The sequence below is a fragment of the Microcaecilia unicolor genome, chromosome 2 (assembly GCF_901765095.1).
Source record: "Microcaecilia unicolor chromosome 2, aMicUni1.1, whole genome shotgun sequence".
NCBI classification, from domain to species: domain Eukaryota; kingdom Metazoa; phylum Chordata; class Amphibia; order Gymnophiona; family Siphonopidae; genus Microcaecilia; species Microcaecilia unicolor.
In genome coordinates, this window is record NC_044032.1 from 409,443,535 (window position 1) to 409,463,820 (window position 20,286).

At 41.0% G+C, this 20,286-nt stretch overlaps 1 protein-coding gene across 2 annotated transcripts in view; it reads left to right on the forward strand.

Annotated features, from left to right (window-relative positions):
* CCSER1 (coiled-coil serine rich protein 1) overlaps positions 1-20,286 on the forward strand; it is a 918,294-nt gene that overhangs the window by 667,721 nt on the left and 230,287 nt on the right. For both annotated transcript variants that reach the window (XM_030190693.1, XM_030190692.1), the window contains one exon: positions 11,145-11,222. In XM_030190693.1, coding sequence (XP_030046553.1) covers positions 11,145-11,222 — 78 coding nt within the window. The remainder of the gene's footprint in view (positions 1-11,144; positions 11,223-20,286) is intronic.

The window sequence follows — 20,286 nt, forward strand, 5'->3', positions numbered from 1 at the left end:
ATTAATATATTCACTATGTATAACACTGTAGATGTCAAGAGACACCTTTACTTTATAGCCCCAAAACAATTTATTAAAAAAATATTCCTGTCTAAACTTTAAAATGTATACTACCACTAACAGTGATTTTTTTTGCTTTACTTTTGCTGTTCTTTAGAGGATTTTAGTTAAATTTAAATTGCACTTCAATGAAATTTCAATAGGTAGCAATAGAACATAAAGGGGGACATTTTCAGGCAGTACTTCCACACAGCTTGCAGGCATATGGATGTTGTATAGTTACAGGCTTTCAAGTCCATTTCAAAGGGAAAATGTTCGGAGGAGTTTCCCTTAGATAATATCTTGCACAGCAAGCAGGTAATAGGATTATGCATTCAAACTGACCTTTTTGATTTGGAAAATTTTCTGTATATAAAGAATTCACAGTAAGGAAGCCATTTTGGAAAATAGCAACATTTAAACATGTCTAGATTGCATACATGTGCAATTAGTGATTTTAGAAAGCTAGTAGTTGCAAACATACATCCCTGGAATTCAGAGAGTTAAAAGGGGGCATGGGTCAGGTGTAGACCAAGCATAGATAAATTTTCATTCTACAAAACACTTAGCTTAAATCAAGACGCTGAATTTTGACCACGACCAACAGTGGCCAGCATTTCGTTATCTGCCTCAGGGTCACGTGGTCTGCGTCGATCTATAAAGAAAGAAATGTAGTGAAAACTCCAAACTTTACAATTTAACACTCCTCCTAACTAGCAAACATTTTTCTTTTTTTATTTTTTAAAATACCTTAGCTCCAAGAAACCTCAACTTCAACGAGCCAGTAAAAAAAAAAATGGCCGCTATGGCTTAAATATATAATTACGTCAGACGCCAGGCTAAGACTTGACCAATCAGCTCGTAGACAGACACTCCCACAACCAAAAAGACTTATAGTCTTCTTTCATTTAAAGGGACCAGATCTTTATAACTAAAAGAAATGTCCCCATTCGATTTTTCCATTAAGACCCGCTGGAGCCAATGAATTCAAACGATATATCCATTTCTGCTCGCACTGGAACAGAATCCGCTTTCTATTGGCTCTAATCCTTACTGGGGAAACCTCTATCTGTTGCAAAACAAAACACTGTAATTCTGAAAAGGAATGTTGCATTCTTTCACAATGATAAGCAAATGGAGTAGCAACTTTGTTGGTATTGAGCACACTACGATGTTCTATCAGACGAACATACAGTGTACGCGAGGTCTGCCCTACATAAAGCTTATGACATGGGCAGATCAGACAATACACTACATAGTCTGATTTACAGTTAGTATTCACCTTCAAAACAAACCTGTGTGAGGTGACCGGATGTGTAAACTCTTTGATTTCCAACATGACATTACACATACAGCATCCCCCACAACTTTTATGTCCTTCAAAGGAGGGGATTAGAGATTTGTGTGTCCGTAATAAAGAGGGGCATAAAAGTTCTTTCAGGTTCTGTGACCTGCTGTATGCAAAACGAATCTTCTGATTTGTAAAAGTTGGTAAAGTCTGTATTATACTCCAATGGTCCCTAAGTATTTTAGTTATCCTGTAAACATCATTGCTATACCGCAGGACACAAGTAGTCACTCCGTCTCCTTCACAAGATGTCTCAGTCTTTTCTTTAGGTTGTAATAATAACTCACGATGGTTATATTTGGCCCTACGGTATGCATGTTTAACAATCTTCTTAGGATAACCCCTATCATATAAACGTTTGCTTAAAGTTCTTGCTTGTTCACGAAAGTCTGCTATCTCAGAGCATAACCGACGATATCGCAGCATCTGAGAAAATGGTAAACTATTTTTCAAACTTCTGGGATGACAGCTTTCATACTGCAAAAAGCTGTTGACATCCGTCTCTTTTCGATATACTGTGGTCTCAAAAGAAGAGATCTTCTTCTTAACTTGAACATCCAAAAAACTGATCTTTTGAGTATCATGATGACTCGTAAATTTAATAGTGGGATGACACTGATTTAAAAACTGCAAAAATTGTTCTAAAGTTTGCAAGTCAGCCTCCCAAACAAAAAATATGTCATCTATAAATCTATACCATAATTTGATATAGTTCCAATAGGGACAGGTGTAAACAAACTTCTCCTCAAAAAGAGACATAAAAAGATTGGCTACCGAGGGCGCTAGGGTAGCACCCATAGCTACCCCCGAAACCTGTTGAAAAATTTTTTTGTCAAATTGAAAGTAATTATTCTTCAAAGCCAACGAGGCTAATTTCAAAATAAATGAAATAAGCGCCTCTCCATATTTATCAAGCAATGTTATTTCAATCACTCCAAGAGCCTCATCTTGAGGAATAGATGTATAGAGTGCAACAACATCTATAGTTACCAGCAAACAATTGTCCGATGGAGAGTCCCATGTGCTTAAAATGGACATAAAGTGAGTTGAATCTCTAATATAAGACCTCCCCAGAGGAACCAGTGGACGCAAAAAGGTGTCAATATAGATGGAAAGGGGTTCTAGTAGAGAGCCTCTTCCCGAGACTATCGGACGTCCCGGTGGGCTCTGTAAAGTCTTGTGTACTTTAGGTAGCGTATAGAACACTGGGACACTCGGAGTATTGGTGTTAAGAAACTGAAATTCTTTTTGAGTAATTAAATTCGCCGCATAAGCTGCCCCTGTCAGCTGAAAAATGCAAGTTTTCAACATATCCGTGGGATCATTATCAAGACATACATAGTCCCTTATGTTGTTCAGTTGTCTATAGATCTCTTGTTCATAAGCTGAGCGATCCTGAAGTACCACTGCTCCCCCTTTGTCCGCCTTTCGTATTACTAGCTGAGTATTGGTTCTCAGCTGACTTAAGGCATTGGATTCTTCTCGAGTTAGATTGAATTTACAACTCATACTGATGTCTTCAACACTTTCAAGATCTTGTAGTACTACTTGGCGAAAAATTGAGAGAGCAGGATCTGGTGGAGTTGGAGGACACCAAGTGGATTTGGGCTTAACTCTTGATATATCAGTGTTTCTAGTTTCTACATCAGTTAATTGTGAAAAATAGGTTCTTAGATGTAGTTTTCTAAAAAATTTTTCTATATCCACTCTACACTGAAACGAGTCAAAGCGTTGCGTGGGGACAAATGATAGGCCTTTAGACAATAGAGACAGTTCTTTAGTAGAAAGCGGATAACTGGAAAGATTAATCACAATACTACCTGATTCCTCCAAATCTTCTCTGATCAAATTACTTGTTGGTATTGGTCCACTCTCCGCATTCCTCTTCTGCCTCTCCGAGGTCTTCCTCCACGTCCTCTGCCTCTTCTGCCCCTGGAGTCCCCTAAAAAAGGTCGTTCATCTGTGCCAGAGGAACTTCTATCTGATAAATCGCTCTCTTCCCCACAAAAGGGGGGGGAATTTTCTTGTTTGTCTTTTTGTTGTAACCAGAGATAAACCCGATTCTTCTCATAATCCTCTTCATCTCTACGCAGCTTCTTAATTTTAGATTCTTGAAGAGAACGTCGAAATGAATCTATCTTTATTTTTAAATCTTCGTGTTGTTTAGAAAAGGTATCAGCTGTACATTGTGTTTTCAATATCTCTAGAGTCGTAGCAATCTCTTCTTTAATTGTACTAGCTGTTGATGTGGTCTTGTCAATGATCAAAACCATCAGGTCAAGTGAACACTTGTTTAGTATCCCTGCCCACTGAGTCAAAAATTCTGCATCATTATTGAACATCTTAGGTGGTTTTAAAACACGTAAACCCCGAGGGATGATCTCTTTTTTACAATATTCAATTAGAGTTGCCCCATGTAGCTCTGCTCTTATAAGTCTTTTCTGTAGGTCTGAAATTGCTGTCCATGATACCGAAAGGGCCAATGCAGGATCCAATTCTAGAAGAGAAACGCCTCTTAAGGTATCAGTTATATGTTCGGAAGAGAAAGTGTGTCCTGTTTTCCAAGACTGATCGGCCATTGTAGTACCTTCTTAGAAGTATAATCAACAATTAATAAATGAAATGAAGGTAAATCCCTCCAATTTTTCTGTTTAAACAACAACAATATAAATTTATGGAAAGGAACAGTCAAAACATCTACTGGTGATTCAGCTGACCTTATTTAGATTTATAGTTTCAGGTGACGCCTCACGAAGCCCCCGGCTACACAATTTGAAAGCTCACAGGGGCTGGGCTGCTTCATCATAGGCAGTCACCTATATAAATTTTTCTTTAATAGTTTTCTTTTCTTTTACTTATTGCTAGTCCTTTACTTATAAATTTTCATTCTACAAAACACTTAGCTTAAATCAAGACGCTGAATTTTGACCACGACCAACAGTGGCCAGCGTTTCGTTATCTGCCTCAGGGTCACGTGGTCTGCGTCGATCTATTTGTTTCGTTATCTGCCAATTACAATTAATTATGTAAATTTTATTTGTAACTGCTAATGGTATTTTAGCTAGTGACAAAATACCTTTAAAATTTGCATTTATTTTGTTATCTGCCAATCACAATTAATTATACAAATGGCATCTTAAATAGTGACTGACATATTCTAATCAATAAATACAAACCTTTTTCATATGTTCATGTTATTTTTCTAATGGTGTTGGCCCCAGTTTCTGGTTTCTGCTTTCCTCTGTCTTCTCCTAACTATCTTGTCAAAGTCTCCTTGTCCATTTGGCACTTCTTTTCTCTCTATATCCACCACCCATCTTCCCTCTGTGTCCCTTATCCATCCTATCCATCAATGCTTCTCGGTGTCCCTCTCTCTGTCCTCTCCCCATGTTCTTCATCCGCCTTCCCAGTGTCATTGCCCCTGTTCCTACCCAACCCCACCCCCATGTCTAGCACTGAACCTCTGTGTCCCTGGGCTCCTCCATGTCCAACATATTTTCTCTGTGTCCCTGTTCTGTCCCTTATTCAGCGTATTCGCTCTTTCCTTCCCTCCTACAGCACCTCCACCCCACGGCCAATGTTTCTCCCTCTCTCTTCCCTGCCCACCCTTGCGGTCCAGAATCTTTCTGTCTCTCTCTCCGCTGGTCCAATGTCTCTCACTCAGTCTCTCTATCTTTTCCTCCACTTTTCACTTTCTCCACCATGGATCTGTGATCTCTCCCCCTCTACAGTCTGGCCTGTCATTCTCTTTCCTGCACTCCACCCCCCCCCCCCCCCAAAGTCCAACATCTTTCCCCTTTTCTTCCCATCTCATGTCTGGTCTAGTATCTCCCCAAGTCTGGCATCTCTTCCTCCCTCCCAAACAATGGGTCTAGCATTTCTTCCTCTCTCTGCCCCCCCCCCCCCCATCTCACAGGTCTGGCAGTTCTCCCTTCCCCCCCCCCCACCCCTGAGCCGCAAACCAGTGAGCCACAGGCAGTGCTAAATATGCACTGCTGCTTCTGACTGCCCCAGTTTTTCTCTTTGCTTGGTCTTGTAGCACAGGAAGTTATATCAAAAAAGGCAGGACCAAGCAGCGAGAAGGACCAGGTCAGCCAGAAGCAGCAGCGTACCTTTAGTGCTGCCTGTGACTCGTTGGTTTGCAAGGACCAGGGAGAGGGGAGGGAGAAGGAAGAAGAGCTGCCTGACCCATGGGAGGGAAGGGATACAGGGAGCCACTAGAGCAGCAAAAAGCTGGCCGGTTGGTGCAGGAAGCCCAATGCATGAGATCAGGCCCCTTAAGCGTGTGAGCTGGAGACATGTATTTCCCATTTTATAAAAGGAATACTTCTCTGTGTGACCAAATTTCCTGGTCGGTTTTTGTGCCTGCCTTGAGGCAAGCACAGATGTCAGCTATCAGTTTAGACCTGGGGTCTAAACAAAGGGACATGTGCAAATAGGGTTACCATATTTGCCGTGACAAAAAAGAGGACACAAAATATAATTCAGCCATGCCCTCTATCATACCCCCTGCCTCGCCCCGTCACACCTCCACACCATACCCCTACACCTTGACCCCCCAAGAAAGCCAGATTCCCTCTCTCTCTCTCCATGTATGTCCCCTCCCCAATCTTTTTTCCAGCCTCCCTCCATCCACCATTTTTTACAGCTCCCTCCCTCCACCCACATGACTCCATTCACATCTCCTCTCCTCCCCTCCTTACCTTATTGTCGTGCCCTGGTGGTCTACTTGCTTCTTTGGTGCAGGAAAGAGCCCCCTCTTTCCTGTCTGATGCTGCCACAGACCTCTTGCTCCCAACACTGCTTCAAAATGACTACTGAGAGTTCTGCAGAAGTCTTGCGAGGCCACTGCTTGAACTCTCGGCAGCCATTTCGAAGCGGCACCAGGAGCAAGAGGTCTACAGCCTTTTTTCGCAACTGGCAGTTTCTAGTCTGTTTTGTTTGTCACTGTGAGCCTCAGCCAGCATGCCATCTCACAGTGCATCATGCAGTTTCTGAAAATCTCTGGTTGTATATCTAGAAGCCAAATCACAAAGAACTCAAACAAAACCATAATTGCAGAGGTCAGTATTCCACAGATTCTGATAAAGACCAGTGAAGAGATAAGAAAATACTACCTCTGTAGAAAGTATTATATCTTCTCCAGGCCTCGGCAGACCGAAAAAGAGCCAGTCCCAGACCTTTACAGTGAATTTCATGTGGTTAATGAAATCATAGTCAGTGAAGCTGGACACATAAATAGCCAAAGATTAACACTATGGATTAAATTCTATAAATGGCGTCTTAAATTGGTGCCAAAAAGTGCATAGCGCTGTTCTATAAACGGTGCTTAAAGATAAGCACAGTTTATTAGCACTGAGAACCACGACTACATTTAGGCGTGACCATTTACACCAACAAAACCCCGGTGTACATCCCCGCACCTAAATCAGGTGCAGATCCCCATTATTCTACAAGAATGCACATAAATTGTGGGAACACCCCTGATCCGCCTATGGCCCTCCCATGGCCGTGCCCACTTTTTGAACCCACGTGTAAATTTAAGCACAGATCCTGCGCTTAAATTTACATGTTGTAAATTTTAATTAAGTCCAACTAGCACCAATAATTGCGCTAATTGGCTCGTTAATTAAATTGCACGCTCAAATTGGGCGTGCATCCAAATTTGTGCACACCATTTTTAGCAACTTTTATAGAATTCCTGGGTATATATGGTAGCCAAAAGATTAGTTACTGGAGCATTTCTTAATCTCTGAAGCTAGATGTGGAGCTACAACCCTTCATTCAGAAAGGTCTAGTCAAGGCCTATGAATGATTTGTGTGTGATTGACAGCTGTCACAAATATAATTGATGTAGGATTAGAAAATCATTTATGTGATTGTTCATTGTTTTTATAACTGTGCTAAATCCTTCTCAGGAACAGCTCTGAAAAGTTCATATTAGCTTCTGTAGGACAAGCCTTTTGCTTTTGACAATTTCTATCATTTTATTTTTCTCCAGTCAACTATAAAATTAGGATTACAAGGAAGAGATTCTGAAGCAGAGTAGATTCTGTGTTGCAACATGTGTATATAATACCAGTTTTTGATACTTGCTCCTTCATACCACAGGCAGTGTGATAACTGCATTTAAAAAAAATATATTTAGATATACCCGTTTCCATTGAGATTTCATTAGGGAGGAATAACAAGCATCAGTGTTTAAGGGTTTGCATCTTTGTTACAAATATCACCCTAGATTAAAAATGTCAGAAGTCATTAGAGAGCCAAAGAAGCAGAAGTTAGCTTGACTGTGGAAAAAAAGATCATTTAAGCAAGGCATAACACTTTGGATAAAGCCAAAGAGTCAAGATAGATGTGAGTAAGCACATTATGACCCAGAAAATTGAATTTTTTTCCCCGAGAGCTGAAGATAAGCAAACAGCCTCAAATTGAAAATCTCTTTCTAGCGTTATCATCTGGGCTCATCTCCCCTGATGTTATGGGACTATACCAATCCCTCTGGTGAACAACTAAGGTAATCGCCCTCATAAAAAGATCATTAACCTTTGTACTCTTGCTTAAAAACTATAAAATATGTCTGCAAAATAACATTTTTTTCAAGTTATTACGTTGCATTTGTTGTCTGGATTTCATATCTACTGGAGATGATCTCTGTTGGAAGCAATAACTTCTTTGATTGATATTTATTTTTACTGATATTACCGGATGTCAGTGCTAAATCTGCCAAATGTCGTAGAAAGCATGTTTGTACTTGCTGAAAATCAGTTCTAGCACATTAGAATGCTTGGACTGCAGGGAGTGAGATTTAAGATACCGCAGATGTATTTTTTTTAGGGGGAAGGGGAGTGCAATTAACTACTAGTGAGAACAAACAGAGCATGATACAAGGATGTAAGGTTGATATCTACCCCTCTGCCATGAATATTCAATTGCAATTAGTTGTCCAAGGAGTTGTAGACTTCTTGATATATTGTTTTATTTGGTCGTCTTAACCTATCAAAGACATTTTCTGAGTGAATGCACAAGTACCGTAAATTATATGAATGAAAAACAGAGAGGGTTGGATGCATCAAAACCTTGCCTAAAAGATTTTACTGTTTGAAAAATAATAGCAATAATATCCTCTGCTAAAAAGGTGGCTCCAAAAGTCTGTAAACCTAAGGAAAATAGAATAAACAAATGATATGACATTTTTTTTTTTTTTTGGGGGGGGGGAATTAGCCTGGCCTCTACTTTTACTACTTCCACCTCCATTTCTCATTCTATTTATGTACAAGACAATGTAGTGCTGTACAAATGCATACAAGACTAGGGTTACCATATGTCCAGATTTCGCCAGACATTTCTCCCTTTTCAGAGGACTGTCAGGGGTCTGGACTTTTTTTTCCCCAGCCAACCCATTTGTCCAGGTTTCTGGGCTGGGAGGCTGTGGGTGCGTGGGCAGGTTGACAGGCTTGCCCCCCCCCCCCCCCCCAGCCTACCGTAATGCATCCTGCTGGTCTAGTGGCCTCTTCAGGGCATGAAAAACTTCACTCTTTCCTGGCCACTGATGCTGATCTCCCCACTACCGCTGCTTTTACCACATTTTGACATTGTTGTAGAGCCTTGAGTTAAATAATCTTTTATTTTTTCTTTTCTATCTCTACAGATTTGCATTTTAGGCTCACCATAACCTTAAGTGGACTGGTATTACTTATAAGATAGTAATGTTTGCATTACCCATTGATTTGTCACAGACTGTACGTATGCTACTATTCTACACTGTTTATCTCTACCCACTTTGTCTCTTTTCTTTCTTTTTTTTTTTGTAACCACCAACTTTTTTTTAGAAACAGTTGTTTCTTTTTTTCTTTTGTTTTTAGGGGGCTTGTAGTCTTAAAAAGCAAAACAGCTCACACTGAACTGTTACGATCTCTTGAAAAAGCAGGACTGTTACGATCTCTTGAAAAGCAGGGAGGAACAGCACAGTGGATTCCCACTAGTTCTTTCTATGTAGGATGGCTTGGAAGGGGAAAATGGGGGGGGGGGGGGGGGTTGAGAGAGACTGCAGACAGAATTGGGTTGATGAGTCTGGGGTCAAAAATGCCTATTTTCTTTCCTGTGAAAAAAAAAAAGTGAAGCTGTGCATTATGTGACCCCATCCAAGATGGCAGCCAGTCGTGGAAACAGGAAGTGACACAGTGCATCCAGTGGTAGCCACCATCTTGGAAAAAGGGGTATAACTATTGTAACCAGTATGAATAAAAAAATATTTTTTATTGATTACCTGACCCCTGGGAGCTGCAGGAGGGGCTCCGGGAGGTTGTGGGCGTGTCCGGGCATGTCTGTCGTGGGATCACGCATCTGATGAGAAGGGAAGCCGGGGTAGGCAATAGGAAAAGCCCCAGGCTCCCCGAGACCTGCAGGAGCCCGGGGAATGCTAATGATGAGGGCATGACGTTGGGAGATGCACGGACGTCATCAGTGACGTCCACAGCACATGTCTAGTGCCCCGTTTCTGTCTGATGGCTCCGGAGTTGTTCTGGACCATCGGGGAACACTGTGCCACCACTATATTATTAAAAATTTAAAAAGGGGACTTATTGGGACCCAAAGAAGGGTCTAATTAATAAAAAATGAATATCGCCAAAATTGGGGGTTGTGCACAATTGCACATGCGCGAGGCATGTGCCTATGGCGCATTTACAAATAATTTTGCCCCAGAGGCTGATGGGAAGTACAGGGAGTATTTGGAAGTGTCCTAGTTGCCAAGGTAACATTGAAACGGTGTGAATTTAGGCACATGCGCTGAACCATTAATGGAGACCTGCACTGACACCTGAAAGTTTTAAGTATTAAAAATACATTTTAAAAGTGTACGTATGTTACTATTCTACACTGTTTTTCAATTTGTTTTGTTAACTTACATTTGGGAAATAGAAACAGAAAAACATGATGGCAGATAAAGGCCAAATGGCCCATCCAGACTGCCCATCCTCCGTAACCACTAACTCTTCCTTTTTCTAAGGGATCCCATGTGCTTGTCCCATGCTTTCTTAAATTCTGACACGCTCCTTATCTCCACAACCCCCACCGGGAGGCCATTCCACACTTCCACCACCCTTTCCATGAATGAATATTTCTTAGATTCCTCCTAAGCCTATTTCCTCTTAACTTCATCGTATGCCCCCTCATTTCAGAGTTTTCCTTCATTTGAAAAAGGCTCACTTCCTGTACATTAATGCCCCTGAGATATTTAAACATCTCTATTATATCTCCCCTCTCCCTTCTCTCTTCCAGCATATACATGTTGAAGTTTATAAGCCTGTCCCTATATGTCTTATGTCCAAGACCACTTACCAATTTTGTAGCCCCCCTCTGGACCGACTCCATCCTGTTTATATCTTTCTGTAGGTGCAGTGTCCAGAATTGCACACAGTACTCTAAATGGGGCCTCACCAGAGACTTACACAAGGGCACTGTCACCTCTTTGTTGGTGCTGGTCATCCTTCTCCTTATGCACACAAGTATCCTTCTGGAAATGACCGTCACTTTTTCTACCTGTTTGGAAACTTAAGGTCATCAGACAAAATCACCCCCAAATATTCTTTTGTACACAGAAATATAATATATAGATATAAAAGCGTTCCTATGCACCTGTTTGAAGAAAGTCTGGCTTGTGGTTTACTATCTGTATGCGTGTAGATGAATGATAGAAGGCTGTGTTACTGTAGGGGACTTCAAAACAACATAATTTCTATATTCTGTTTTACAGAGTGCAGACATGAGTCCAGCCAGTAGCACAGCTTCACTCCCCATGAGTCCAATTGCTGAAAATCCATTTCCATTTAAGGTAAGACATTGCTTTTTATGTCATTTCAAATGTCAGGTGAGGCTCGTGGCTCAATATGCCATTTAATTGATCTGCAATAAACTTCAAGACCTCTTCGACCTTTTTCAGTTTATCCGGTTAATAAGAGTTGCACCTCAGTTGTTGGAGCTGTGACCTGCTTGCCAGGTAAGTGTAATACATTGCAGGTCACATATTGACCCATGTTAAAGAAACAGTTATAATGGGTCATAAAAATGAAAGCCTGACATGTTCAGTGTATTTACTGTTTGCCAGTCAATATGTATGGTAGTTGTTTTCGGTTTTCTTTAGCAGGTCTCTTAAAATGGCCCTTTCTTTTCAGAGTTTTGGATGTAATCATGGATGCAGATCTTTTTTTTCAGTATTGTGTTTACCTTGTTCTGGTTTGTTTATTGTTTTGCATTATTAGAACATAAGAACAGCCATACTGGGTCAGACCAGTGGTCCATCTAGCCCAATATCCTGCTTCCAGCAGTGGCCAATCCAGATCACAAGTACCTGACAGAATCCCAAATAGTAGCAAAATTCAGTGGCTTTCTCCATGTCTATCTCAGTAGTGCAGGGAGTGTGGAAAGCCTTAAAGCTGCAAGAGACCCTAGCAACCCAAGATGAGGTTTATGTATTAGACTTATTACTATCGGTAACATTTAATCTTATTAGACTCAATATTCAAATGCCGTGGTTACCATTTTTGCAGGCTGAACTTTATCAATATAGTTGCATGGATAGAGATTGAAGATCACTGGCTATCCTGCACTTAGGTGAAATGCCCAAATTCCACTCTCACTCCACCCTGGCAATGTATAGCTAGTGAAGAACGAAGAGAAGCGGACACTCATATAGGTTGGCTATGTATATGTTTTCATTTTTTTTTAATTTTTAATAATTGTCCCCTTATAGTTTGAACTTAAGTTTGTTTGTTTTTTAACTAATACTAGCACATATATACAGTATCTATCCAGCCCTGAGGCAGCCATTTTGGTAAAATATGGCCATGTTGGGTGAGCTAGTTTAAACCTGGGAGCCAGAAGTAGCAATAAAGTCTGCTTCTCTTCTTTCTTCATATCTTATCTTGTGGGCCATTTGCCTTGTTGCTTTCTCAGTAATGTATGGATAGTATCAGGGGTGCAAGAATTTTCAGCCGCACTATCTAAAGTTCTACTGAAAAGTCCTGTATAGAGGATTTATATGTGTATGGGACAGTTCTATAATCTAGACTCTTACATTTACAAGTGCATACATGTTTAAATACTTACATTTTGTAAATACCAACTTAACTGACCTAGCACATATTTACAAGTGAGGTCATACAAAGGGGTGGAGCATGGGTGAGTCGTAGACAGGGCTTTCACTTAATGCTTGTAACTTACAAAATACTGTAAGTTACGCATGCACCTGCCACATTAAGGTGTTCATACTTACACCAGCTCCATAAGTGTGAGTGCACATTAATACCCAGTTATGCTAGCATTCTACAAAGGAAATTATGGACCTTCTTTTCTTTATAGAATTGTCTCTGTGATAGTGTGAATGGGCAAGAGACACAGACCCTCTACAGACACAACTAAGCCACAGTGTAAAGTAGACCAAAAGCTCTATGTTGGATTGTGCATCAATTATATGCCCAAACCTGTTGTTATATCAAGCTTAGTAACTCAGGAACAAACACAATAATTTTGTAACCTATTCCATTTCAAAGGGAGTGGTTCCTGCCAGGATACAATTAGCATGTACGCGGGAGTGCCAAGTTAAGATCAGCATTTAACATCCAAAGAAGGGTTTGGTTTTCTGTTAAACCACAAGGTCAGCAAGTTACAATGTTCAACTGAAAACTTTTCTACCTTGCATACTTTTCTGGTTCCTTGTTCTTAACTTATAGAGGTCTTCTCTGAAGGGCTGTTCCATCTTGCTCTGGGTCTCCCTGCCATGTTACTGTCACTCTTTCCCCTGTCTGGACCACACCCCCACTAGCTAAGCAGTATAGTATATATAGAATATAGTAAATAAGGTGTCCCTGTAAGAAAGTGTACTTAAGGGGAGCCAGGTTTATTCCACACAGTCCATCACAGGTTCCTATCGCACACCCTCTAGGTGTCTAACTGGAGGCATCCTGATATAGAATTGTCCCCTTAGTGGCTACTGCTAAATATATAGTCTTTTTTGAATAGTGGGCTGACTATAAACAGTTAGAAACATAAAACACAATTAACATTGATATGTGGTGGAAATTTATGTGTCTTGTACACAAATACAAGTTAGTTGCTGCTGTAAAAAGGCGTTGTGTAGTTTAATGTCAAAAAAATTCCAGTGGATTCTTGTGTATAGCTTAGTTCTGTTGTGTTCTGTATGTCTGTTTATTTTATGGTTTATAAATAAAAAAATAAAACGATAGTAGGGATGTTGGTGCTCTTGGTTTGTATATTGAGCTTTAATCATGCTCTTCATTTCATTACATTGCTTGGGGAAACAAAAAAAAAAGGTTCAATATATATAAAACCATGAAGCAAGATGTTACAAAGAGACTTGATGCCCAGTTATTATTGCATTTTCAGTCAGTTAATTTTTCTTTGTCTGGAAATGCAGATGACAGCTAATGAGTTGGTGTCTTCTCTTTTTTTTGTGTACGTGTGTTAACGAAAGGAAAATAAACACTATCCTTTGGGAGAAGAAAGCATGTATTTTTCTATTCCATTCCATTCCACTATTTCTGTTCTCTACTGAGGGCTGGGAAATGCTATGCTTCTCTTGGAAGCTCATGTAAATTGTGATGGCATTTAAATGAAAAGATTGAACACATTTCGAATGTAGATCCTATTAAAGGGGGATACGCAATACAACTGCAGCAGCTTGTCTTATTGCTTCCTGACTGACTTTATGAGAGCAATACTGCTTCAGGAGTAATGCAATCAAACCATTGTACAAACAATAAACCTCGCAGAATGTTGTCACTCTATAATATTGGCTTTTGATGACAAGAAATATATTACTTCCTCTGCAAAGATCATATGCCTCCTCTTTCCACTGCCCCATACAGTAAATAGGGCTCTTCACGCCAGACCCTCCATTATGCTAACAGACGAAGTGCCACAAGAATAAATGCAGTATAAACATTCTACTTCTTTACAATCACTGCTGACCCCAAACAAGCTATTACACTTCTAATTTCTGAAATGCACCTAAAGCCTCACTTGCAGTTACCTACTGCTAATATTATCATGTAAACCTAAAGAAAAGTAGCAAATTTCTGAAGCATACCAAGATCTAGACTGAGAGGCTAAAGGGGTGTTTTACTAAGGTACACTGGCATTTTCAGTGCACGTTAAAAATGGACACACGCTAAACGCTAAAGACTTCCATAGGAATACATTGGCGTCTTTAGCGTTTAGCGCATGCCTATTTTTAGCGCATGCTAAAAACGCCACCGTGCCTTAGTAAAAGACCCCCTAAAGGATATTACGTGTCATCACAGAACTATGCCTTTGGCCAGTCTAGTAGAGGAACTGGCAAATGTTTCATACCCAGAACATGCATTGCGTGGCTGGGAATATGTTCTCTGCACCATTATAGGTTTCACTAAACTGCAGTATTTGGAAGCTGAAGTCTAGTGAATCCTGAAAGGAATTAGCACAGAGCAAAATGCCACAGGAAAGCAGTGCAACTGTTATGGAGGGCCAGAGTTAATTGTTGAGCAAATAAAAAGCAAAAAGACACCCTCTTCCCTCATTAATTCAGTTTGCCTTTACAAATTAGAAGTAATCTAAACTTTTGTCCAGGAATTTCAATCCCTGCAAAATGGACAGTAGAAAAATATCACATTGTTCATCCATACTGCAGGGTGTGCAACAAATCCTACACTCCCCAGGTATACCTATTCCACACATTGTTCCTCACACGCTATACATCTTGCACCACAAATCACCATCACTCACATACCTACTCTTCCCCACAACATACCTGTCACCAGGCACACACGCTGCTACCTCCTCACACACACTTACACATCACCCAGATGCACAAACACACAACACACATATCCTGCCTCTGACACCAATACATTCCTTGCACCCCTCATAAATACACCTTTTGTTCTCAAACACATACCCCTACCCACCCCTATTTGTACCCAGACACACACCTCCTCCTCCCACCACTAAATACACACACACACACACACACACACACACACACACACACACACACACACACACACACACACACACACAACATTACTGTCACATATATGCACTGCATCCTAAACACACACATATCCCATCCCCATCCAAACACAAAGTCTCTGCCTCCCAAATATCCTGCCCCCACTAATATATACCCCCATACCTCTAGCTCAATACACCCTACTGCCTTCATTCACACACCCCATCCTTTGCCCCACTCACATAACTTGTACCTTTCAGAAACACACATGCCCCACACAGTTTCCAGCTCCTCTGCCATATGCAGTAGGCCATACACCCCATTCCCACATATATAACATCTCACTCCCCAAAAATACACCATCTTTGTCACTAGACACATAGGGCCAGTTCAGTAAATAGCACTCAAATCTAGCGCCGGGAACAATTTGCGCTAAGTGCTATTCTATAACAAGTGATCTGGGCTCACCACCCTTTATAAAATAGCACTTAGAGCGTATTTCTGTGCCTAACTTTGGGCATGAAGACTTTAGCCATCTGAAACTTGGAATAAATTCTTGCATGCAAGTTGAGCGTGTAACCCTGGTATTCTATAACATGTGCATTATAGAATAGTACGTAGGCAGATGGATGTGTAAATCCAAATTAATGCCAATTAACTTCAGTAATCAGTAGTTTGTTTTTTTTTATTTCCATTTTGCTCACACCTTTTTCAGTAGTAGCTCAAGGTGAGTTACATTCAGGTACACTGGATGTTTCTCTGTCCCAGGAGGGCTCACAATCTAAGTTTGTACCTGAGGCAATGGAGGGTTAAGTGACTTTCCCAATATCAGAAGGAGCAGCAGTGGGATTTGAACCAGCCACCTCTGGATTTTAAGACCAGTGCTCTAATCACTAGGCCACTCTTCCACCCAATTGACAAATGTGTGCATCTAGGCTCCGTACACAATGTTGGGCAACCTATATAGACACAATGCTGCTTCCCACAGAATTTATGTCCTACCCCAACACCCATACATACTTCCCTCCCAACATACAGCTAAACTTCTCCTCCCCCATAAATACATGTCCTGCCTCCAGACATACACACTCATCATTCCTTCACACCACCCTTCCATACTCATTCTGCCCCTTGACATGCAAGCATAGACATGCTCCTCCCATATCACCCTTGGCACTGCTGCACATACCACCACCTTCCCACAGAGCGCCTCCCCCCCCCCCCCCAAACACACAAACACACACAAAGACCATCCTTTGAGCTTCAGCAGTTTCATATTAGTAACGTAAAAACAAAATGTTTGTACAGATTAATGGTTTACTCATTTTGCCAAATAAAATTTGCATTAAAGAATTTGGCAACAGATCCATAGTGGTTTGCGCAAATATTTTTCTTTGTATAACTTCTGTGAGATTTTTTTCCATCCAGAAGTTTCAGAAGATAGAGTCCATGAACATATGTATATTTATTACACACATCTTTGCACACATATATGTGCCTATACCAGTATTCTGCCCACTTTATAGAATTAGCTCCTAAGTGCCTGTCTTTAATTCTGCTTGTTCCTGACATGTATATCTGATTGTAGCAGATATTTGGTCTCTGGCCAACACTGCACTCCATTGCTGCTGGTTCTGGTATAGGCTATAGTGAGGTCTAGGACATTGTATGTGTGTGTCTCTGGGGATAAAAGGGGATGGTGGTCATGAGGCAGTATCTTAGGGCAACAGGTGTGTTTGTATATAGGGGTGATCATTGGATGTGTCAAGCTACTTAACAGTTCATGGTACTGTTTGTGCAAAATCTGCTTATTGGATCCTTTGTTCACAAAGTCCAAACGTATTGCATTCAATATTATACCTTGAACAAGCAACTTTGAAACCACTGTAATTGCTTACGTAGTTTTAAAAAGTGTCTCAAAACCTCCTTATGTGGTCTCAGACAAATCCTTTATCTAAAATGGAACTATTGCAAAGTGCTTAATAGCTCTCAAAGGATATGAAGTCAATTGAGCATAACATACCACTCAATCACATCGGGAACAAAAATCAAAGAGGCTTACTTCCAGGTCTCACGAGTCTCACATGATCCATGCAAGTAATTACAGTGACACAATATTTAATGAATTAATGTTTGGGGTTATCTGCACATGTGCACAGTATCTTCTACAATATAAGCAGCTCTAGGTAATTTGTTGATTAATATGGCTTGCACAAATAGTTATACTGGTAGGGGATTATTTCAAGATACTATGATTATTTATTTATTTATTTATGTTTATTTTCTGCAACTAATGAACACATGGGCCTCAATAGAAGGATAATCAAACAACACTCTTTCCATTCTTTTTTGTAACTAGCAGAAACCCACAAAACATTTGCAGTGGCCTCAGCATTTGTCCAGCTATAGAACCATGAGTGTAGGAGAGGGGGGGGGGGCAAAAGGGAGCATTCCCCCACCCCCTTGGATTTCTGTTAGCCACTGCCTCTACTGACTTTAACCATTGTTGCTATTTCTCTACACCCAGAAGCCACTATCACTCTCCTTCTGCCTGTGCAGTTCATCTCACTTTTTCTCTCAATTCCTCCCCATCCCCTCACCCCCTTCCCCTGTTTATGTTAAAATTTCTCTCTAATATTGTCTTCGCTGAAGCGAAGTTTGCCAATAGCTGCAGCAATCTTCATATGCTGCCTACGGCCTGTTCCGGAGCCTTTCATCTAGCCAGTCCTTCTCCCTCTGACACATTTCCAGTTTCTGCAGGGGTGGAATGGCTCAGAGGGAAAGTTCCAGAGCAAGTTGCAGGTTGCTTATGCTGATTGCTGCTGCCAATACTGGGAACCATCACCACCAGAAAATGAGAAGACAAGCTGAAATGCTAAGGTAGATAGGGATGGAGGGGTGGGGGGTTGAGAGAAAGAGATAATGCAAAACTGCAAATGGGCAGGGGGACAAGAGGGGAAATGCCGAATCATGGGGAGGGTGAGGGTGAGAGATGCTAGACTATGCACAGGACAGCAAATGGGAGTGGGGGGGGGGGGGGGGGTGAGGGAAGAAAGGATGCTGGCACAAGCATGGGGAGGGGAGAAATTCTGGACTGCACACAGGGGAGGGAGGACAATACAGATGCTGGACCACACCGGCTCATTTGCTTAACTTGGATACTTCCTCTGTTCTGCTTGAATGGTAGTTCAAGTTTTTTTGTCATTTCAGTAAATGATTGCCAACAAGAAAAAAAAAAGCACAAATGGGCCTTCAAGATTGGAACAACTGAAAGTCCTTATTAAATCAACCCTGTTTTTGCTCATGTACTTGGAACCCTCTCTTCTGCTACCCAGTAAATGATTGCTAACCACATTGTTATCTGATTTTTATATTTGTATTTCCTAAACCCATCTTACATTAATTATTCTGTTTTGGGATCCTTATATAAGCACATTAATTATGCATTTATTACGTTTTCCATTACTTTTCTCTCTGGTTACCTGAAGGTTCTATAATTATATTGTCTTTTCAGTAAGACAATTTTTCTTCAGTTTTGTCTCATTGGAAATTTCAAAACAAAAAAGAAAAGAAAAAAGATATAAAAAATAGCAGACTCCTGTAGCAAAGCTACTGAAGTATAAAATACACCAAACCATTTTAGCAGAAAACACTGGTCTTTTGAACACTCATGAATCCTTTCTGTTGGTACACAAATATCTACAGAAGATGCAAAAAAAAAAAAATGTTAGACTCAGGAAGGGCAAGCGAGAACGATAAGTGGGTCAATGAGAGAGAACAGGTAAGCCAAGATGTATGAATAAAATAGGGGAGTGAATTGTAAGGGAAAGTGATTTTTCTTTGGATGAGAAAGCCTTTGTATCTTGGAGATGACTGAGAGTATCTGATCTAGAGGGTAGACGTGAACCCAGAAGCAGAATGAAGGAAGGTGAAGGGGCTCTGTCAACTGCCTCATATACTTTTGACATGACATACTGTATAAATAGTCTGAAGAGGTGGATCTTCTTCACCTGTATCCTGTCCTTATGATCTTGAGATATAATATAGTACCTCTTAGGAGAGCGAACAAGGCAGTATTAGCATTATTCCAGAGATGATGATTATGTGCTGACCTTATCTATGAAAGGTAGCCTGCTGCTATTCTGTATTTCCTATGAAAATAATGTGATAGAGTGCAGTAACACTTTCTCAAGTGTCAATGTCCTGTAAAAGAGCTGGTATAATACATTAAATCTAGTTTATGTGTATTAACAAAGCTTAGGGAGGACAACTCTATAAACACCTGGATGCTGCCTACATAAGTATTGCCATACTGGGACAGACCAAAGGTCCATCAAGCCCAGCATCCTGTTTGGTGTCTATTTGGGGGTTCAGCAGGTTAAGTCACGCTGTTTGTGGGCAGGATCCAGTGCCTCTGAGAAAACTGTCACAAAGCAGGTCATATGGATTTGAGCTCCTGTGGCTGTTGATGAGGTCTTGCTGCACGAAGTGGACTGCAGATTAAGATCTAGGTATTACTACTCAATGTCTCATGAACAGCAGGTGACCCCAAGCCCCAGGTAGTGCTGCAGGAGGTGGATTTGAGGCTAGGCTGCAAGGATTCAGGTTTTAGCAGCTCATAAGCAGCAGTAGATACTTCAAGTGCAAGGTGACGCATGTGGGGAAAAAAGAACCCGAATTATAGCTATCCAGCTTATAATCGAAAGTAATCGCTGGCTATTTCCAGACACAAATCGGGATATGGCCGGCGATTTCGCAAAAGCGCCGAAAAGCGTATAATCGAAAGCTACATTTGTGATAGCTTCGCCGCTTTCCCTTCGCCTCGCCGGCGAAAGTTCAAAGGGGCGTGTTGGCGGTGAAGCGAAGGCGGGACATGGGCAGGCTTGGGCGT